General features: G+C 32.9%; 1 protein-coding gene across 1 annotated transcript in view; it reads left to right on the top strand.

Annotated features, from left to right (window-relative positions):
* The window catches only part of SLC35F5 (solute carrier family 35 member F5), a 35,935-nt gene extending 13,561 nt beyond the window's left edge, over positions 1–22,374 (top strand). The window contains exons 8-16 of the mRNA XM_016156299.2: positions 1,243–1,324; positions 1,976–2,063; positions 3,816–3,880; positions 5,799–5,903; positions 9,116–9,275; positions 12,933–13,023; positions 16,506–16,660; positions 17,166–17,259; positions 21,510–22,374. Of these exons, the coding sequence (XP_016011785.2) occupies positions 1,243–1,324; positions 1,976–2,063; positions 3,816–3,880; positions 5,799–5,903; positions 9,116–9,275; positions 12,933–13,023; positions 16,506–16,660; positions 17,166–17,241 (822 nt within the window). The 3' untranslated portion in view covers positions 17,242–17,259; positions 21,510–22,374. The remainder of the gene's footprint in view (positions 1–1,242; positions 1,325–1,975; positions 2,064–3,815; positions 3,881–5,798; positions 5,904–9,115; positions 9,276–12,932; positions 13,024–16,505; positions 16,661–17,165; positions 17,260–21,509) is intronic.
* The last annotated feature ends 246 nt before the right edge of the window (positions 22,375–22,620 follow it).

The following is a 22,620-nucleotide window of genomic DNA, read 5'->3' as shown; positions in this document are numbered from 1 at the left end:
CTACAAGTGAAATCAGAATCACTTTGCCATAGTTTCACTCTGGCCTTTAGCCTTGAATACAGTGTAAATTGAATAGAGACTACTAGATTCTCAGCTACTTGCTACCTTCTGGCAGCATTGTAAGATCATGTGTCTATGCTGCTGCTTTGAAATGTAATACTAATAATTATACTACTCCCTTAACTACATGTACTGAGATTAAGAGATGTCCCTTTCTTAACAGAGATAAGTCATTTTTCAGTAGAATGTGATTATCTAGTCAATGTGTTTAAGTAACAGAGACACCAAAAACAGGAGTAGTTAATTTACTTGGATTGACTCAGCAATCTATTTCTTAGTATATATGTTGGTGAGACTCATGCACATATGCTTCAGGAGACGTACTCTAGAATGTTCATAGTAGCCTTGTATGAAATAGTCAAAAAGTATCCCGTCAACATAAAAATGGATGAGTTGTGGTAATATACATTAGAAGATCTGATATCGGTGAAAAATGAATTTTGGATACACATACATACACACATACCAGGCTTCATCAAAAGAGGTCTTATTTTTTATTTTCTAAATCAGAGTGGGCACAGGGTTGGGAATATAAGAATATCCTAGGCTAGATGAGGAAAAGTGAAGAAAAAATAATTCTCATAGCTTGAAAACTTACTTTATTATATCCAAGGTTATGAGAGCTCTGTATTGTTTCCAAACTGGGAATCAGAGAAACAATCAGAATTAGCCAGTAAATTCACAATTTTCTTAAGCATTTAAAATTTACAAAGTGAATATAGCCTTTTGTCTAGCTAGCTAGCTAACTAGTTCTCTCTATCCCCATAGGCATCATATTTTTCAGTAGATTTCTCATCATGCTATATTCATCTGTACATATTCTAACATTTGAGAATTTCTCCCAACTTAAATTTGATTTAGATAAACTTAATAGAGTGCTGGAAGTACTTGGATAAAGCAAATTTTAAAGTTGATATTAAATTGTATCCTTATTTTAAAATAGACTTAAATGCTAATTTTTAACCAAGTATTAATTTCTTCAGGGAAATTGGATAGCAAAGATCTTAGCTCTGATTATAATTATCCTCTTTTTGTGCCTGTGATTTTTCTTTATAAAGCTGATTTGAAAACCTTTCATAGTAACAATGTTCAGGGAGGGGTAGGAAAAAAGGAGGGAACTATAAATTGTAATGGCAAATATAAACGTATCATTCATTAGATTTCTCTTTTCTATTTCTTTAGTGGTTTTTGGCAAATTTGTCATATCAAGAAGCACTTTCAGACACACAAGTTGCTATAGTTAATATTTTGTCTTCAACTTCTGGTAAGAAATGTATCTTCAAAATGTGCATTACAAATTGAGACCTATTTCTGTTAATATATGTGTACATATACACACATTTTTGTCTTATAAATTTTTTCTTTCATTCTCATTTCATTAGTGTATTGAAACTACTGCTTTATTATTTTATGTCATAGCTTTGTGCTATTTATATTTTTTCCAGTACTTTGCAGTATTTTTTATACCACTGTATTAAAGTTTTATAGGCTAAATCTTTGTGTTATAGTTCTCTCTTTCACATATTCTTTCTAAAGATCTTTGGCTAAATATAATTCCCTATTCCAGAACTATAATTTGCCCTATGAAAGGTGTTTTATTTTTAAAGTTGAATCACTTTCCAAATCTAGAAGATAAAAAAGTATTTTTGAAGCTGTAAAAATAACTTTAGCACTCATGCTTGATGATGATTAGGTCATAATGTTACTCTGAATGCTCGGTTTAGCTCTCTTATTAGTTTAAAAGGACTGTACTCCATCTGTGGTGTTGAACTACAAACATAATTTCATTTAGAGGCTGTTTTTTTATATGATCTTTAAACATTTCAGTCTAAGGAACTGCAGACTTATTCTGAGTTATTTAAAAATGACAGAAATTAGTTTAATGTATCTTTTTTTCATCCTTTTCTCTCTGTAGGACTTTTTACCTTAATCCTTGCTGCAGTATTTCCAAGTAACAGTGGAGATAGATTTACTCTTTCTAAACTATTAGCTGTAATTTTAAGGTAAGAATATAGTGTAATAGCTGCTTTACTCCGCTTAAAAATAATGATGTTTAAAATTTTCCTGTAGTGACAGAGGATAATTTATATTAAAGTATACTGTCTAGGCAAAGAAAGATGAAGGTAAAAGGTTTTAAATGGGTATTATGCTACATAGCCCTGTGTCACATCCTTGACTAGTTTCCTAAATCTTCCTGGGGAGGGTAACTGGAGGGAATGACCCCAAGGCAGCTTTGGTTCCCTCTTACGTGACTGAAAACTTGCTAAATACTGTACTGACATTGACATTTAAGTTAAACAGTAAGCGAATCCTCATAACCTCCCAAGTTTCTATTTCCTTTTCCTAAAACAAGTCCCCATTTTTGTTCTGATTTTGGTACAGGGAATCTGCAGACATGGAATATAGCTGTTTTAACTTCATTTGGTTTACTTCTCACACCATAGAAATCTAACATGGAGTCTTCTCTGCTTGTCTTAGCCTCAATTTTCGAGTTATTTTCTGTATAATTTGGTAGTTTTGTATTACTGTGTAAGATCAGTATTGTCAATAACTATATTTAAATTTTTATTTATTTTTATGTATGTCTTGTCTTCCCTACAAGATGGTATACCGTTAAAGGCCAAAGCCTTGTTTTATACTTCATTATATCACCAAAGGCCTAGAATAAGGCTTTGCTCACAAATAGTACTCAAAAAAGATATATTGGTTTGATAAAGTTATTTTTATTTTTTTTTTTTGTGAGAGAAAATCAGAAATCAGAGAAGGTAGCCAAATGATTTAATGAAGACATTAGTATTAGCTATCAGAGTTGGGTTCAAATGAGAACTTTACTCTTTGTACCTGGATACTACTCTCTAAGAAGATTGTCTAGAGACTGGTTATGTGGCAATCATAAGAGGTAGCTCTTATTATTATAAGATATTAGGATAACTTGACCATGGTAGTTTCTATGAGTAGTCTGACCCAACTAATTTACTATTTAGACTATATGGCCACAAGGAATTTATTCTTTTGCATGATTGCCTAATGTACTGTCTTAATAAAGGTCGAGAAGTATAGAAATAGACACTATAAGCTCCATGAGCACAAGAATCACATCTCTCTTATCCTTTGCTATAACCCAGAGCTTAGCTCAATAAGTAACAATTGAATGAAAAAATGGCCTCTGATTTCTCTACATCTTTAATTAAGTCGTATTTTTATCCATTAAAATAATGAGATTAATTTAGTTATTTAAGCATTTGAGGATAGTTTTACTGTTAATTTAGGTGTTGCCAATTAAGCAAGTGTTAATGCCTTTGCTAGGTTTATATAGGTTTAATATATGTATATCTTCAAAAGGAAGATTGGAAGAGAAGTGATAAGTTGACTAATTCATTTCTCATTGAAGACAGTGGATAGCATAGCACTGAACACTGGAAGCAGACTGTGTTGCAGACCCAACTGTGTGATTTTGTCAAGTTACTTCTCTTTGTGTATTAGTTTTCTCACGTGTAATAACAATAATGTTATTGTCATAATTTGAACACCTTCATTATAAGGTAATATTGTGCATTTTGTGTGGATTAAATGAGGTAATATAACTATAGTACTTTTGCTATACTGATAATATTGTTAGGTGTTATTAATTAAATCACTAATTCTTTGACAGTTAAGATTAGCCCTGATCACTTGTAAATAATTTTTATGTTTATGATTAGCCCTTTTAAGGAATTTATTATTTTGCTCATCAATGATGACTGTTTTTTTCATAGCATTGGGGGTATTGTGCTGGTAAACTTGTCAGGGTCTGAAAAATCTGCTGGAAGAAATACAATAGGTAAGTTTCTGTTGCTGCATTCTTTCTGTTAGAGTATACAAGAAAGTTTTGCGCATGGCATCACGTATACACTTACATACACACGAACAGAGTGTGGGCACTAATAGCCTTGTAAAAAATTTTTCCTTTGGAAATAAATTTAAATTCAATTCACAGAATTATCATATAGCCTTCACCCAGATTCTCTGTTAACTATATACATAACTACAGTAGAGTTATAAAAATCAGGAATTGACATCTATTACAATAATAATATCTCGTCTGTAAATCCCTTTAAAGCTTCACCATTTTTTTTTTTTTCAGTATGTTTGTTTTCTGGTCCAAGATCACTTGTTGGATTTAGTTGTCATGTCTTCTCAGTTTTCTTTAATCTGGACCTATCCTTCAGTCTTTTTTTGTCTTTAATAACCTTAACACTTTTGAAGAATATTGTTCAGTTCTGTGGACTGTCCCTCAATTTGGATTTGTCTGATATTTCCTTATGGTTAAATTTATGTTGTGCATTTTTGTTAAGAATACCATGGAAGTAATTTTGTGTCCTGATCAGGATATTGTATCAGAAGGCACGATGTTGATGTTACTAGTGACATTATTAATGATGTTAATCATTAATGGTGTCTGCCAGTTTGCTTCATATAAAGTTATTAATTTTCCCCTTGTAAGTAATAAACAACTTGTAGGGAGATACTGAGACTATACAAATATCCTGTTTTTATCATACTTGTTAGCACTAATTTTGTCATTTACTCTTGATTATTGCCTTAAACAGTTACTGCTGTGGTGAACACTTAGTTTTTTGATCTGTTGTTTACATTTAACAAGAACAAAGGTAATCAGAATCCAGCTTGATGGTTTTCCTCTGGATACTTTAGATATTTGAGTTTTATTGGATAGAACAATACTTTCTAAACTGTTCCTAATTATTGCCCAGTGAGCTATGTCTTAAATTGCCTCACTTCTATCTCACCTAGAGCAGCTTTTTATGTGTAAAACAATATAAATATTTATTGTGTGTGTGTGCATGTGTGCATGTCTGTAGGGGAGTTGTTGACAGGCTTTCCCTTTGCTTTTGAAAAAAGTTTGATAATAAAAAACAGGTTCAATAAAACATTGGACTTTTGGATAATTGATTAAAGTATTGACTATGGTCACTTGGTAGACAGCACAATATTTCGCTGTTTTTAAAGGCTTAAATAGTTTTGAGAATGAGAATACATTAAAAAGAATCAGTATATATTATGCATGTACTGTGAGCCCTGTGTTTTCTTAGATATTTTGGAACATTATAAAGCATAAATTATGTGTTTGCATTTTTCAAGGTTTTCTTGATTTTTATGAGTATACGAACTTTACAAAATGAAGCCACTAGAGAATAAAATGATACCACATTTAATGGTGGTTCAGTATTAAATTGTAATACAGATAGGACGGAAATTCAGCAGAGTAGAAAGAGGATACTTTGTGGCATAGATAGGACTTTAACAGGACCTCAAAGATGGTGGTAGAATATATATTAAAAATGATACATGGCAGTGGGGAGAACAATATAAGCAACAGGTTAGGGAAAGAAGCATTGTTAAGTTGGACTGTGTCAGGTAACAGACTTGTTTCTGTAGGGGAAAATAGGAATTATGCATTTCAAAATTTTTAAAAAGTGCTACTTATGTGAATTTTAGTATTATAACATGTATAAGTATTTGATTAGATTATTGAGAAGAATGTTTTTGGATTTATTTGTTTACACTTTACACTCCTTCCTGTATTCCTGGAGGACAATGATGGGGTATGTTATACTTAATCTTTTCATATCTGTATACTCATTTCTTGGAATAGGATCTGACACATTAGATTTTAAATAAATATGTGTTGAATGAGTTAATGAAAATTGTGCTTTAAATTGTTATGTTGATTTTTACAGGTTCCATTTGGTCTCTTGTTGGAGCCATGCTCTATGCTGTCTATATTGTTATGATTAAGAGAAAAGTAGACAGAGAAGATAAGTTGGATATCCCAATGTTCTTTGGTAAGAATATGTTTAGCTTGTGAGACTTTACTCTGAGTGATTAACTAAGGGTTTTGCTTTTGATTTTTGGAAGGAATAGGGAAATCTTTTCTCTCCATGTGGTCTCTAAAACCATCAGATTTTAAAGATTATGAAGTTCAGTTTCAGTGTTTTTCTCTCACCTTGTCATGCATAACTGTGCCCATATGGGAACGCCCATTCCCTCAGTGGGAGGTAGAGAAATTCCACCTAATGCCTTTCCCACATTATTTCACCTGTGAATCAGTTGTTTCCCTTACCGATGTGATAGAATTATGCTCCTGCAAGCACGTGAGAGTGTACCTGTTGCATTATACATTTTATCATTTTCGAATAGTTGGAAGCATAAGATTGAGGAAACTGCCCCAAAATGATATGTAAAATACTATTTTAGTCTATGTATTTATTTTTATTAAAAATTGTGGGCATTTAAAGGCTTTGCATTTGTACTTTGTCTTTAAGACTCAGACTCCTTTATGACATGGATTTTTCAAATTACCCAATTATAGTTTCTGGCATCCATTCTTAATTTTGGCAAATAAAATACCTAATATGATTTATAAACTCTCCTTTGCCTAAAATTAGCTTAGTAAAAAACTACAGGATATCTGTGGATATCTTCCAAAAGATATTTGAATACCAATAGATAAAGAAGCCTGATGATAAGGGTTCAAAGTATGGCTTACAGGGAATCTGGAGACCTGGAATATAGCTGTTATAACTTCATTTATCTCATACTTATCTGAAAAATAAGAAATTAAATAAGTAGCTTCCAAGCTGATTTACAGAGATTCCCAGGAAGATTGGGAGGATGTGGAGTTGTATGTGTGGGTCTGGTTCTTGGACTCCTTTGCTGCTTCAACTAGAATAGCTCTGCTTTGTTGGGCTTTTTGCATTATAATTTACTTTGTGGAAAATATTTTTATTCTAACAACAGTTTGAATGTCTTCACCTAAAGATTAATGAAAATAAAATATTTGAAAAGCCACCAAATGGACTTATCGCTGAAGTTCCTGTTAAGTATATAAATCAAGAAATATACCTTAAATATGAAGATCATTTTAACAATACCTTTTTTCAGAGTCTTAGAAAATTCCACCTGGATAGAATGATATGCTAATATTTTTTTAATGTTCTTTTTTAAGGTCATCAACTTACAAGAAAAATTGCTTAATTTACTCTTAATAGAAAGAGGACACATGAACATATAACTTGGTTGGTCTTCACATATGATGCAATATGGAAAGCAATATTGCTTTGACCTGGGCTTTAGGGTAGACAAGATCAGAAAATAAGATGTTATGATTAGAAGGTGGAGGGTTGGTTAGGCATGGAGAAGTGAGCAGAGCAGAGCAGGGAACAGTGAGTAGATCGCTTTATGGAGCATTCGCTTCATGGGAGAACAGGAAGGTATGCAGACTAGATTCTAGAGGGTGTGCAGAACTGATGAAACAATTTGGACCTATGCCTCTAGGTCCAAAAGTTGTTAATGTATATGAGATTTCATAGACTTGGTAGTTCAGGGATCAGGAAATAGATTTGGCTCTTGATGATGCCAAATTGTGGCATTTTAATTATAACTTTTTAATGTTTTGCAGACCTTTTAGGTCATGGGTGTCTTCTGTATGTGTGTCATTTTGTTTGATTTTTTTTTTATCACTAGATGTCTTAAATTGGGTTTCCTAGAGGCAGGCAGAATATGAGACAGGGATTTAGTGTGGGTGATTTATTGAGGGAATGTTCTGCAGGAAAAACTAGCAAGAGAGTGAGAAAAGCAGGATAGAGAAGGGAAAGAACCACGTGGTCTCAGATACAGTTGAGGTTTGGCCCAATTCATGGCAGGTGAGGGACAAGGGGTCGAGTAGAAGCCAAAGCAGGTAATAGGTGTAGGCATTTCTCAGTAATGTCCTGGCTTTCCTTGAGCCATTAGGATTTCAGCCATAAGGGCTGGCCTCCTGAATCCCTATTGGGCAGTGATTGGCTACAGAGAGTGTGAGATGGTCAGGGATAAGAACTTCCTAGGAAAGGCAGACTTGTTTACTGTCTTCAGAGCAGGCAGGTGTTTCTGAGACTTTAGCAGCAGATATAGAGAGAGTATTCCAGTCCCGTTTAGATTTAACTAGGCATCCTAAATGCTTATTATTCAGCAGCAAATGTGTGTGTGTGTGTGTGTGTGTGTGTGTGTGTGTGTCTGTATACTGTAAGTTAACATTCTTTTAAGAAAGCTTTATAGTCACCTCATGAGTCTCAGTGGATCCATGATGTTAAACTGTATGGAAGTAAAATAAAAATTACTATTAAATTATAATTTTTTATAGTCTTTACAGTCACATTATATAGTCATATGTAAACATACATTTCCATAATAATAGCTAGATTTTACTGTTTACTCTTTGCCAAGGACCGTGCTATATGTTATGTGTTTTATTAAATCTTTCCAGTAACCTAATTAAATATTGTTTTATACTTGTAGACTGGAAAACAGACTTAAAAGAGATTCTGCATCTTGCCTAATATTTACCCTACTAGTGAATGGTAGAGCTGGGATCAGAACCAAGGCCAGTTGGACTGCAGAGCACACACTTTGAACCACTAAATGTTAGAGCCTTCCTTCATAAGTAGACAGTCTGTGCTTAGTTCATATGCTGAATGGCTATGTTTGTATGTATGTTATCTCACCAACTAGCTAATGATTTTTGGGGAGCCAAGAATTTTATCTTTTTTGGAAACTTCTTCCATTATTCCTAGTATAATACATGGATGCTTTAAACATAAATATCGATTGAATCAGAGAGCAAACCATATAATTCTTCATAATTAATTTTGGCTGAATATACAAACATACACATACACCAGTTATTTAAGTTCTAAGATGCTATATTATTAGTAGTTAAAGTTAATAACCTTTTTTAAAAGTGTTTTATGTAGTTTATTCTGCAGTAGTTGCTCCATGTAATGGGGAAAGTTGAACCTTGAAGACTCATTGAGCACCAGTTACTTCATACAGTTTTTTCAGATGTTGAGTTATCCACAGGGCTGACTTAAAAACAAAGAAACAGAAGTTCCAATTAAGGAGACCCGTTGCAGCCCTTTGTGCAAAATCTAATGTTTTCTAATTAATTTTGGAATTAATAAGTTTGGAAAATTTAAATAAATCACAGATACTAACTTTTGTCTCTTTTATACATATTTAGGTTTTGTAGGTCTGTTTAATCTGCTGCTCTTATGGCCAGGTTTCTTTTTACTTCATTATACTGGATTTGAGGACTTTGAGTTTCCTAATAAAGTAGTATTAATGTGCATTATCATTAATGGCCTTATTGGAACAGTTCTCTCAGAGTTCCTGTGGTTGTGGTATGTACTATTTATTGCCCTACGGTTTATTAGTTATCAGTTTATGGACTTGGATAGTTTAAGCATTTATATTTCTTTTGTCTTATAGCTACTCTTGTACCCCTTCTTACCCTACACACTTAATAATTTAATACAGTAACTTTGTTGGAGTGAAGCTTTGTTTTTTTTTTATTTTTAACTTCTAATTATCCATTGTATAGAATAGTGTTTTGCACATAAAAGGAGCTCAACAAATATTTAATGAATGAATATAAATGGTCTAAACTTCTAAGAGTGTTTTTGGAAGTAGAGTATTATGCAAATGAAGGGTGTCATTTAAGGGACATTCAAACTCACAAGATACGTATCCCAAGTATGAATAACATGAGCTATAAGTATGTGGGGGACTGCTTGTTTAAGAGCCTTTGCTTATTTATTTGCTTACGTCTGTTTGGTTGTTCATAGACTTTTTGTTTTGTTTATTCTCAGATGTTTTCAAGTGGCTGAATGAAATATGTAAACCCTAAACTCTTATTAGACATGTTAATATACTTTGAAATGTTGTCGAAATGTGATAATAATCCTAAAATAGTTTGAAGACAATATTATGTATGGAGTTTAAGAAACCTTTCAAATGTAGAGCTTGCTACTTAGTCCTGTTTCCACCTAATAGGAACTTAAAAAGAAACACAAATTGTACTTAACTCCTAAATGAATTTTATTGTATGCTAGTTAAGACTACAGACTAGTTTTCTCTTGCAAAAAACTGCAACAGAAATAGCTTTTGTATGAAATCTTCCTTGATGTTCTGCTTACACTTTTGTCACCTCCCCATTAAGGAAATAACTCTTATTTGCTTTATATCCTCCACACACACTGCCTTTTATGTAGTACTTTGTATTGTAGTAATTTATTTACTTAATTCTTTTGCTAATCTAAAACTTTATGATATCATAATTTGTTTACTCATTCATTTTTCCATCTTTCATTACATGCATTTTAAGTGCTTTTTTTAAACCAAAATGTTACATATTTTATTGTGCATATTAATATGTATCATGTTCCTCTTATTTTCTGGTTCTATTAGTTCTTCTGTTCTTTCATTTTCCTTACTTCTCTCCACTCTTTGTTCTAAGCAGATAAAACTACTTACTGGTTGTGTTTTGATTGAACAAAATTGAACCACAAAGAATTGTTAATCTTCAGCCATTTTTGACTGTAGTTTCATATGGTTCAACCCAATGAACTATATGCTTTAAATAATTATGCACTTATTGTATTTTAATGCAGGTTCATATTCTCTAGTTTTCTAAGTTGAGTTTAAATTAGAAAATTTCAAAGCAAGGCATTTTTATATATTTGAAAGAAATTAAATTTTCTTTGGATATTAGACTAAGGAAGAGTTTAATATGGTTCTTATTACATTATTATTACATTGAGACTCATAGTAAACATGGACTGTGCCACCTACAAATATTAAAATGCTTATTCTTTTATTTTTAGTGAATATATGGGATAGTGTTTCATTATGTTCAGCAGAATTTATTGTAGGCTTTGGGGACTATCAAATATGAGTTGTAACATGTAATTTGTGTATTATGTGAGATTTTGTAGTTTGTTCCATTGGAAAATTTTACATTTAAAGAAGTAATTAATAACATATTTTAGAATATTTTATTCTCTTTTTATTTAACTTTCTTAAAATTCAAAGAGTAATACATATAAAAGTGTACAAAAAGGGTCTGCAAGGAAAAGGAAATCCTTCTGCCTCAGATTTGCTTTCCTTTTTCCCAGAGGCAACCACTATTCACTTCTAAACCTACAATATTTTCTATACATACAGAAGTGTGTATAAGTCTCTTAATTTTCCCCTCAATTTGTTTTATTTTTAACATACAAATTGGCAGATACTATAGATGTTGATCTGTACTTTCTTTTTTCCCCCACAAATTGTTTCTTTTACATCTTTCTATATTAGCACTAAGATTCATTTTTTTTATTAAATAAGATTCATTTTTTTAAAGCCCTTGTACTATTCAAATACATTATGTTTCAATCTTATGTTTCAATCCGTTATGTAACATAATGGATAGAATATAATGTGTTTTATCAGTTCCTTACTGAGAGACATTTTAAGTTTCCAGTCTTTTGCTTTGTAAATAATATAGCATTGACTATCCTCATATATATTTTTGCATATTATGTAAACATTCTGTAGGATGAATGCCTGTAAGTGGAAAAGACTGAGTCAAATATATAATTGCAAAATCATTCACTGCAGAAGGAACACAGTTTATATTTCCAACTGTGTATGAGTGTTTATTACGGAATGGTTAAATTGGACACCAAAAGTCATATATTATGATCAAAACTATGTTTATCCTTACCTATGATTGGATTTTCAGGACCTCAAGAAGATTTATTTTTCATATACAGTTCTATACTCAAGTGTTTAAGAGTGCTTATGGTAGTAACAACACAGTAGCAGTAAGTTAATAAGCAGTGAAACAAACATATCCCTTAAACTCTAGGTGTTGTTGGTAACTCAAAACCACTATAAGAAGCATATCAGACTTTTTATGATTGTATTTAGTATTATGAATCTCTAAGAACATATACTGCATTAAAAAAAATTATACACACACACACACACACACACACACACATTTAACCCCAGAACCCTCACTTCACAGAGCAGCTTATGGGTAGTGGGAATCACTAGTATTTGAGTTTTCTTTACTGCATCAGTAAGAGATAATTGTCCAGCTTCTCGTCAATATTTCAAGTGACAGTTTATCAAGTGATAGCCTCCTTTATTACTGGACAGTATTATTAATTCTCACATATACTGAGTTAGAATTTACATGCCTACAATTTCCATGGGTCTGTAGTCCTAATTATACATAGTATGGTTTTATTTTGGCCTCTAATTCACTCCTTATAAAATCAAATTCTAAGTCTTTATAAACAGCTTATCTATTTGGTATAATGCTTTCCTTCATTTTTTTCCTTCAACTAAACAATTATATGCAGACAAGTATTTGAAACTTTGATAGCAATATTGATAGTTCAAGGTGAAAATAAAATGAAGAGCTTTGGTTAGGACAATTGCCAGAAAAATGGGAAACAAGGAAATATCTTTAAAAATACTCAGTTTTTTCTGTTCAGTGCTAAGCCAAACCGAAAGAGCAGCACACATCTAAAGACTGTTTTAGTTCTCATGACATGGAGACATTTTTGCTTTGATGACAAACACGTTGGCTTATCACTTTCTTACTCTATGTTGTGAGGTATTGTCCTGCAATTTTAATAAAGATATCTTCTTTGTTAGCTGAGTCTATCATTGTCACATAACTGTAAGAACTCTTTCAACAGTTTTATAAAAAATATTAATGAAATGTAAGCTGTGCATTCAAAGTTGTATAATATCTGTAAGCAGATCTTGAATATAGTATAAAACACCTTGAAATTTTTATACTGATATATTTGGATTTTTAAAATTTGAAGATAAACTTTTTATCTTGGTAACTTTATTATTTATTATGTCTCAGTCCATACTGAGCTTTTATTTTTGCTCCTGATCTCTTACACTATATTGTAGGATAGGTAGTCTTTGATCAATGTTTTTCTTTTACTTTTTTAATATGGAAATGTATGTTTTCGTTTTTCCTTTTTTAGGGGCTGCTTTCTTACCTCATCATTGATAGGCACACTTGCACTAAGCCTTACAATACCTCTGTCCATAATAGCTGACATGTGTATGCAAAAGGTAAGGCAAACTATTTATTAGATACGTGTTACTAAAACAGAGCTAATAAAATTAAGGGATGTGACTAAATTATAAGGGATACAACCATAAATAATAATTGATATTTTTTCTCCTAAGGTGTTTTACTACATGGAGATAGAAAAGGTGCTAAAGAAGTGGATAATCTTTGCATTTTTAGCTTTTCAATTTTTTCAATTTTTTCAATTTTTTTTTTTAATTTGTAAGTTAAGGGCAGTATCCTTATATATAGTTCTCCAGTTTGGGAGCTGATTATGTTGCAAATGTTTTTTGAAAAGTCAGTGGTATGGAGTAGGGGATACATTTTATCATATAAGTAGTAGTGTTTTGATTTCTAAGATAAACTCCAAAGGTTCCTTAACACTATGCTACTAGTACTATAGATAAGAGAGGCATATGATCAGTATTGTCTCTCAGCGAATGCTTATTTCTACCTAGACTCTATTAGAAGCATGATAGGAGACTTCTGCCCTAGACTCACCAGGGCAGCGGCTTCTTCCCTCTTCAAGGAATCCCTGGTCTGGATGTGGGGATTCTTGTGATAAATATTGGCAATATTGCAAACAATTCAGAAAAGAGAATCTGTGTCCCTCCCAGCAGCCTGAAGGGAGGAGTTACTTTAGTACCTCACAGGGTAAATGGGAGAAAAGAGATGTGCCTTTAGCTAATGTTTAAAAGATGTAGTGTAACCTTCAATATTTGTAAGCTTTAAACTCCAAGTATTAAGTAACAAAATGGTGTGTGTGTTTTTTGGCGGGGAGATGTCGAGGGTTAATATAATTGAAAAGGGAAATACTTGAAAGCTCAAAGGCTAATAATGTGTAGAAGTATAATCAGATTTTTAAAGCTGTTTTTCTTTAGATTTTTTGTGTACTTTTTAAGATAAAGGCAAATACTTTCAAGGATATGTATCTTAAAAAAAATTCTGTGCTGATTTTGTTTTATGGTTCAATAAATTCTTCATCATGGTTAAAAATGGAGAGCTCCATAATTGAGAATTATGTACCCTGCATTTTCAAAGAATGTGAATGTTATAAAATATACATAACACTAAAGTTACACATATTAGATTCTTTTGTAGATTTAAATAATATCCAGGTCCTTCTGCATCTTACAGTCATAATCTTGAATAACAACCAAAATTCTTCTATTGAAATTGGGAAGTGCTGCTTTCTAGAGGATTGTGGTAGACCATCAGTACGGTAAAATGAACTTTACCGTACTGATATTTTGAAAACATAAGCTTTTGTGGATTTGAAAAAAAAATTGGAGATTAACTTTACGAAATTAAAAAAAAATGTCAACAGAGGCTCTAGATTTACTAGATGATTGTGTAATTTGTTTAACCAAATATTTTATGATGAAGGCAAAACACAAGAAAGGGAAAATATATGTACATGTAAGTAATTAAAAAAATAGAACTAAATGGTCTTTTCTTGAGTGTCTTTACATCTATTATTAGGCAACCATTTAATGAGTGAACTGGGCCTTTGATAGGTTAAGGGTAGGAAGATACCTTCTGGAAAAAAGTAGCAGGGGATGCCCCAGAGCTCTATTAGAAGCATGACAGGAGACTTCTGCTTTCGTGGGGTTTTTTGATTCTAGTAGCCAACGATGTTTATATGTAGTTTCTGAAATTTTAGCATTGATTAATATTATTTATTGTGCTTAAATCGACTATTTTAACCTATTTATAATTGATATTTTTTTATAGGAAGCATCCTTTATCACATTCAGATTTATATTCAGATATATTCCAGAATTAGACATTTTTTTTTTATTTACATTGGCCATTTTTTAAAATAAATATCATTTAAAAAATTGTTTTTTTAGCTTCTTGGAAATCAAATTAGAAGTTTATTATGCAGTAAAACATAAGTGCATTGTTAAAAGAGAAATTTGCTGTTAAAAGTCATCAAGGTTTTTACCTACCTTATAAAGTTTGCCTTCATTCATTTATAAAATAGAGTCTTTAGTTGAATATTCATGAAACCATTCTGTCAACTAGATCTACATTTTAAACTCTCATTAGTCATGTTTTTCATACTTTATCTGGTCTTGAGTCACTTAAGTGCATCATGATTTTTCTAAATTATTAAGTGTTCTGGCAAATATTCCAAGAATATGTCATACCAGTAATTTGATAACAACAAATTTTTATTTCTGCTCTTTCTTGGGTGTTCTTAAGCTGACTCAGCCTGTGTGTATGTATACCATACAAGCAGGAAGTGCATGTTAAAAGTGTCAGTGATTATTTGTGTGTTATGCATTGTGAGTGCCTCATAAACATTATTTTCACAAAACATCTTTATTCTAATGGTGCAATGAAATGAAATAGTATATATTTCCCACCAGAGGGAGTCTTGTCTATGATTCTAAACCTTGTTTTTTTTTAATGCTTAAAGGGGTAAGTACAGTTTTTCCTCCCTATTTGAAAAGTAGGAGTTACTATTTTCATTATTATTTTGAAAGCAAACTCCCAGTGTGTTGCAGCTAAGTCTCTAGCCAGTCAGTGCAGGCTTCTTTGACAATTGTTTAGGATCTTACTAGAATCTATGTGGTAAAGGTAGACTAGTGAAAAGGAAGACTGATTTTTTTTTTTTTTGATAACTTTATGGTATCTCATTATTTTTGATTTTCTTGACAACTCTGATAAAACAATGGATTGGCCGATCAGACCTGGTGATGTCTGAGGGCTCTGCACTACCGAGGCTCTGCTTGCTGCTTGTCTTCTCCAGCTCACATTTCTTAGTAAAACTGTTCCTATTTGTAGTCTTTATTTTACTTAGTTGTGATTTTTAAAAAATTTTTTTTCATTTGTTACTAGATAATCAAGCTAGTTTTAAGTGTCAGGGTCAGGCTTTGTTGCAAATTGTTAGTAAAAGGTTTATAAAAGTTGCAGTTAAGAGTTATCTGTTTATATTAGTCTTAAGAAAAGAACTGTAGCATAACAACATATTACAACTAGAGCATAACATTTTTAAAAATATGAGTCAATGATGACTTCAGAAGCCGAAGGGAGGCATCAACTTGAGATTAAGCACTAATCAGTAAAAAAGAAATGGTTAATGTGATGTGTAAGACAAAAGCTTAATGTTTCATAATTCTGGTCTTGGACATACTTAAGCCTAATAAATGAAAAGCATGCTTTCCTAGCTTTTCCTTAGGCTATTTTCCAAGTGAGAAATATTCTTATTGGTAATTTAAGTAAATGGCTAGTACCTTGAAGTCCTGAATCCTTATATTTAATGATAATGTACTTAGTAATGTATTGTCAATACTCAGTATTATTTTTTTGGTGTTTTAACTTATTCCTGCAACTTTTTATAAATGGAGAACTCACGTTAAAGGGGAAAATTGTCTTCATGATCATTCTTTTTTTCTTTTATTCTTCAAATTTCTCATTTAATAAGGATGTGTTTATTTTGATGGTTTTTTTTCTTTTTTCTATCTTTTATTTTTAGGTGCAGTTTTCTTGGTTATTTTTTGCGGGCGCTATCCCTGTATTTTTTTCATTTTTTATTGTAACTCTCCTATGCCATTATAATAATTGGGATCCTGTGATGGTGGGAATCAGAAGAATTTTTGCCTTTATATGTAGAAAACATCGAATTCAGAGGTAGGTTTAGTAATAGTATAAGTTTTTAAAAAGTAATGTTTGCCAAATAAACTGGGAATCATATCATGCTGGCCTAACTTTTAGTGATTTTGTGAAGAATTATTGAAAGATCATAATTTATATATGTACTATGCCAGATAAAATAATTTGTTCAGATCCTTTATTAAGATAGTTTCTTCACAACTACTTTTTTAAAAAAGTGTTTTGATTCAGAGGGAAAACCAGAGTGCTTACTGTTTTGCTATAACAAATTTGAATATAGAAAACTTATTGGTCTGAATAAAATTCATAGTAAAATCTGATAATGTTGCCTCAAGTTTTTTTTCTAATTTTCTTTTAGAGAGAAAGAGTTTTACATTCTACTGTAAAAGGAGCTTAGGAAAAGTTGTTAAAGATTTTGCCCTAGTCTTAGTTCTGACCTCACAGTTTCATCAAGTGGAATAGATTGTTTTTAAGTGTTCCTTTCATCTCTAAAGCTTTCCTTAACTATCGACTTTTTTTAAAGGGTTCCAGAAGACAGCGAACAGTGTGAGAGTCTCATTCCTATGCACAGTGTTTCTCAAGAGGATGGAGCTAGTTAGCTGTTGTCTTTAGTCCAGGTTAGTATGTTGGCCAGCATTAGTGTTGAATAAGGTTCTAATTCCTATATTGCTCAAATATGGAATCGAATTTCCGTAATTAGTTCTTTGAGAGGCAATACAGCCTACAGGCTAAGGGAGTCAAACTGCTTGGGTTTCAGTTCCAGTTTTGCCATGTGTTTTTGGTGGCCTTATTCAAGGTTCTTAACCTTTCTGTGCCTCAGTTTTCTTATTTGCGAAATGGAGTTACAATAGAACTCCCCTCAGAATGTTGTTAGAAGTACTAAATACTTGGTAAATTTGAAGGACATGCAGTATTAGTGTCTGACTCAAACTAAGTGATCCCAAGTTTTAACTATTTTATTCATGCTAAGGGTCATCATTTTACTTAATGATGTACTGTAGTTTTTCAAATAGGCTTTCAATTCTTTGTTCTCTTTCTTCTTCTGGTACCCAATGATGCAAATGTTGGGATACTTGATGTCCCAGAGGCTCCTTAAATTATCCTCATTTTTTTTTTTAGATTCTTCTTTCTTGTTGCTGGTCTGAGTGGGTGTTTTCCACTACCTTCTCTTCCCAATTGCTGATTTGATTCTCTGTTTTATCTAACCTACTGTTGATTCATTCTACTGCAGCCTTCATTTCAGTTATTATAATCTTAATTTCTGACTGGTTCTTTTTTATGTTTTCTATCTGTTTTTATGTTTCCTGTATCTGTTGAAATTTTCAATGAAATCATTGAGCATCCCTATAATCAGTGTTTTAAACTTTGCATCTGGTAGATTGCTTGTCTCCATTTCGTTTGGTTCTTTTTTCATTTGGGATGATTTTTTCTCCTCATTTTGGCTGCCTCCCTATGATTGTTTCTATGTGTTAGGTAGAGCTGCTGTATCTCCCTAGTTTTGGTAGAGTGGCCTTATGTAGTAGGTGTTCTGTTAGTATCCCTGATCACCTGAGCCAAATGTTTCAGGTATGTCTCCGGTGTGGGTTACATATGCCCTCCTGTTGCAGTTGAGCCTTTCTTTATTACTATTGGTACATTGGTGAGGGGTATTGACCCTCAGGCTGACTGGTTCTGAGGACTGGCTAAGACTAGAGTGGAGGAGCTATTGTGCAGGTGCTAATTCTGTGGAGCAGGATTGGATTTTGTTCCCTGCTGAGTATGCCCTTTGGGTGTGTCGTTTGTGGAGGTGGTTGGGTGGAAATCTGGTGTCATCTGAAGCTGACCACCGGGTGTATTGGTTCTGGGGCTCTGGTGCAGGCCAGGGTCAGCCACTGCCTGTACCCTGCCTTGAGCCACTTGGTGTGAATTACAAAGTGATCTCAGATGGTTGCCTCTTGTGTTGGGCGTGGAGGTTCCTGGGAGAGGCTAAGCTGCTGAGGCTGGCTGCTGCTAGTGCCGGGTTTGGGCTGCTTAGCAAGATATATGGGGCATGCTGAGGCCAGATGCTGCTCATTTAAAGTTTTTGAAACTTTAGGATATTTTAAGAAAGTCCACAACATGAGCCAAGACAGGCCGTTTGTATGGAGAGGTGGCTTGGGTGGGAGTGCAAGCTGGGAGGGGCCTGGTCTCAGGGAAACACCAAGGCAGGGCAAACAATGTTAGCCAGGTTAATGGTGACTCAGATGTGACTATGATGGTGGCCTGTGAATGTAGGCTGGGTTGGGGGAGGACTCAACAAAAAGATAGTGGCATCTGCCAGCACTTCTGTCTGAAAGAAAGCTATCCCACCAGCTCTCGGTCTGAAGCCAGACAATTCAGTTCTTCCTCGTATGTTCCTGGTGCCTTTTGAGCTGCTGCCCCAGCACTGGAACTCAGAGCAAGTGGTCAGCAAGTAAATCCTTGCACGGACCCTTTAAGAGGAATGCCTGGGACTCGTGCAGACTCTGTCTCCCTCAGCCACGGTCGGTCTCTGCTGGTTTTCACAGCCAGAAGTTATGAGGACTTTTCTTCCAGGCAGTGGAACTTTGGTCTAGGACTCCTTGTTCTTCAGGGAGGGCCTCTGCTATCTCTCCTTATTTTAAATGTGAGCATGGGGCCTGCCCATTTTGCATCTCTGCTCATCCTACCAGTCTCAGTGTATCTTCTTCTGTATGTCCTTAGTTATAGGACTTCTGTTCAGCTAGACTTCAGATGATTCTCAATGATGGTTCTATAGTTGTTATAATTTTGATGGGGTCATGAGAGGAAGCAAGCACAACATTTGCCTACTCTGACATCTTAATTGGAACTTCCCTGTATTTTAAATTTTAAGAAATACTATTTTTTGTATTTCTTACATGACAAAGGGTACATGGTATTTTGTTTCACTGAATGAATGCTGAGAATACATTCAACATATATCTTTGTCAAGTATAAAAGTGATTAGGTATTTATTTAGAATGAGAGATAAATTACTGAAATTTTGGAGATTCAGGTTCCTTTCTTCTGAGATAACTTTAGGCAATTTAGATTGAAATGTTTCCTGATTGCAGCTGGGCTTCCCCTCCCACCTAGAACACTGAACAACTCCTGTCAACTCCGTGCACTCCCATTGGCCTTGAAACTTAAGTAAATCTTTCATGGTAAATTCACATCTAACTTAAGGCTAATTGTGTTGGTTTTGTGATTTTCTATGATTGGTCCTTTTTTAATTTTATAATGGTTATTATGATGGTTATACATGCACATAGTTCAAAGAGTTAGAGTTCTGTGAGACTTACTATACAAAGTTGCTGTCCTCCGCTCTGCACCATCTATCCTGCTTTCATTTTTTTTCCCATTCTGAGTAATCACTTTGAACTCTTAGTTGATTCTTTTGACACTTTCCTCCATGCTTATACTTCTATTTCTTGATTTCTCAGTTTTAGGCATCTTCAGTTGATTTTCCAACTATGGTAAATGAGGATAGATTACTTTCAAGTATCTCCCTCCTTTGCTCATTTCCCTGCTGCCCGGTTCTGTATTATTCCTTCCTCCTCATCCCAGTATAGTTATTACATAATTTCAGGTAGCTCTATAATCAATGTTTTCATTTATATAAATGTTACTTTTACCTGAACCATATGGGATTATGGCCAGCATTCCCCCAATCCAGAGACTTCTCTAGGATAGAGAAGAGGCATTTGATCAACTATGAAAAGTAAGCGGAGGGAATCCGAGTGTCTAACTGCTTTTCCTATAAAATTTATACTAATAGAAAAAAAAAAATGGTACCAATCTACCTGTTTTCAGTTGTTCCTTCTCCTTACAGAGATAACGGGTCATATTTCTTCATTGCTGGCTAAGAATTAGTTGCTGTTTTCTTGTTTCTGCTCTGCTCTTTGTCCATGTGATTTATTCCTTTTTAAAAAACTTTTATTGTCTTTTTACTGAGGTTTTAGGGATAGAATGGAACTAAATATGTGTTTATTTGCCATCTTTAAATTTTATTTTTATTTTTATTATTTTTTTTTATGGTGACATTGGTTAACAAAATCCAGTTTCAGCTGTACACTTTAACAATAAGGTATATATATATATTTTTACACTGTATGTTCACCTCCCATAGTTAGATTTCTTTCTGTCACCACATATTTGACCCCCTTTATCCCATCTACCTCCCCCTTCCCCTACCCCTACCGTCTGGTAACTACTAGTCTATAGTCCATGTCCATGAGTTTCTGTTCGTTTGTCCTGTTCATTTGTTGCTTTTAGGTTTATATCTCAAATATAAGTGATATCATGTGATTTCCAACTTTTCCTGTATGACTTATTTTGTTTAGCATGATTCCATCTTTAAATTTTTAAAAATACACATGGTTATTCTTTAAAGTTTTTTGTTGATATAACTTATGTATTTTCCCTCCCTAGTATGCTATGCATTATTTCCGTACTCACTCATATCCACGCCCACACAGGCAAAGTTTTAATATTTTTGGAAGTGAGAGCTGGATAAAGGGGAGATAGTGAAGACTAAAGAAAATGGACTACAGTAGAGTAAAATAGGACAGTTTAGACAATAGTCTTTGTCTTTACAGGGATAATGATGGTATATACCCTGATTTGACCATTTTTACATGATCTTTAAATAGTATGGGATGTCAGCTTTTGGTGTTGCTATAGAACTACTTTCGTGAATTCTTAGCACTCACCTCAAGTTCAAGAATCTGTTTTTTTATTTGTGTGTGTACGTACTATGTTTTGATGTATATTTTGATGTTAAAATAATTTTCTTTTTAAAATATAAACTGTAGAAAATTAAAGCTATGACAGTTGTGATCTAATGATGATTTTATGTTTTTATTTTCAGCTTATGTATTTGACAGTGGAACATTATACAGCGAAGAGACAATCTCTGGCAAGATTTTGTAGAAAAATGTTTCAGTGCCTAGCCTAGTCTAAAAAACAACAGTTTCAGTTCTTTGGAACTCCAATATATATTTTCCTCATATCGATTTTCTTCATTTTCATAATGAAGTAATTTGCTATGTAGCTGTATATATATCACTACAGTTATAAGAAGTTTTAGTCCACAGTCCATCTAAAGGACCAAACTGCCTTACACATCTCAAGGAATTCAGCTGATGAAATAATTTTAACTAATCAAGGAATAAAATCCTAATGCTCTAGAGACTTTATTTACACATATTATTTGTTATATGCTGGACCATATATGAAAATGTTTTCAAGAAATCATTTAAGTATGTAGATCAGTGTTTCTTACAGGTAAAATGCTAAAATAAGCTGCCTATAATAGGTACGGATTATATTTTTGAGTTTTGTATAAAATTGCAAATTAACCCAAGAAATGTTTAATTTATGTAACAAATATATTCATGCAAATTTGGTGGAACTTTAGAAAGAATATTTGAGAAAAGATCTGGTTCACTTACACTACGTATACTGTATTGTTCTTTCATAGCATTAGGTGCCTTGTATTTTAAATCTGTGATAAATCATGACAAATTTTTAAAGGGGAAGTATTATAAAATGAAGAATTATGTATTTCTAAAGGTTATATTGCTGTAAATTTAATTGATAAAGCTCTGCTTAATTTAGAGTTTTGAAGAAATATTCTCTCTTCAATTAAGACATTTTCATAATGGAATGATTTAAATTGAAGCGATTTAAGAGTATTACTAAAATAAAGTGTTTATATATATTTGCGTATTATAGATCTTTGAATTTGTTTCTGATTTTTTTCACATGTAATTGTGCCAAATTACTATAGAACTGGATGCCTCTTCTTTAAGTAGTTCCAGTTTTTTTAAATCAATTTTTAATAATTAAAATACCAAAGAAGGCAAAAAGAAATTCTACTTTAAAAATTATATTTGAGTTTTTCCTCTACCACACTTAAATTAAATATAAAATACACCTAATTTTAACTCTTAAACTTAGGTCTTTATATGATATTCTTA

This window comes from Rousettus aegyptiacus, unplaced genomic scaffold (assembly GCF_014176215.1).
Source record: "Rousettus aegyptiacus isolate mRouAeg1 unplaced genomic scaffold, mRouAeg1.p scaffold_m13_p_2, whole genome shotgun sequence".
In the NCBI taxonomy this organism is placed as follows: domain Eukaryota; kingdom Metazoa; phylum Chordata; class Mammalia; order Chiroptera; family Pteropodidae; genus Rousettus; species Rousettus aegyptiacus.
The sequence above is the reverse complement of the archived record's forward strand: the minus strand, read 5'-3'. Positions and strand labels throughout refer to the sequence as shown.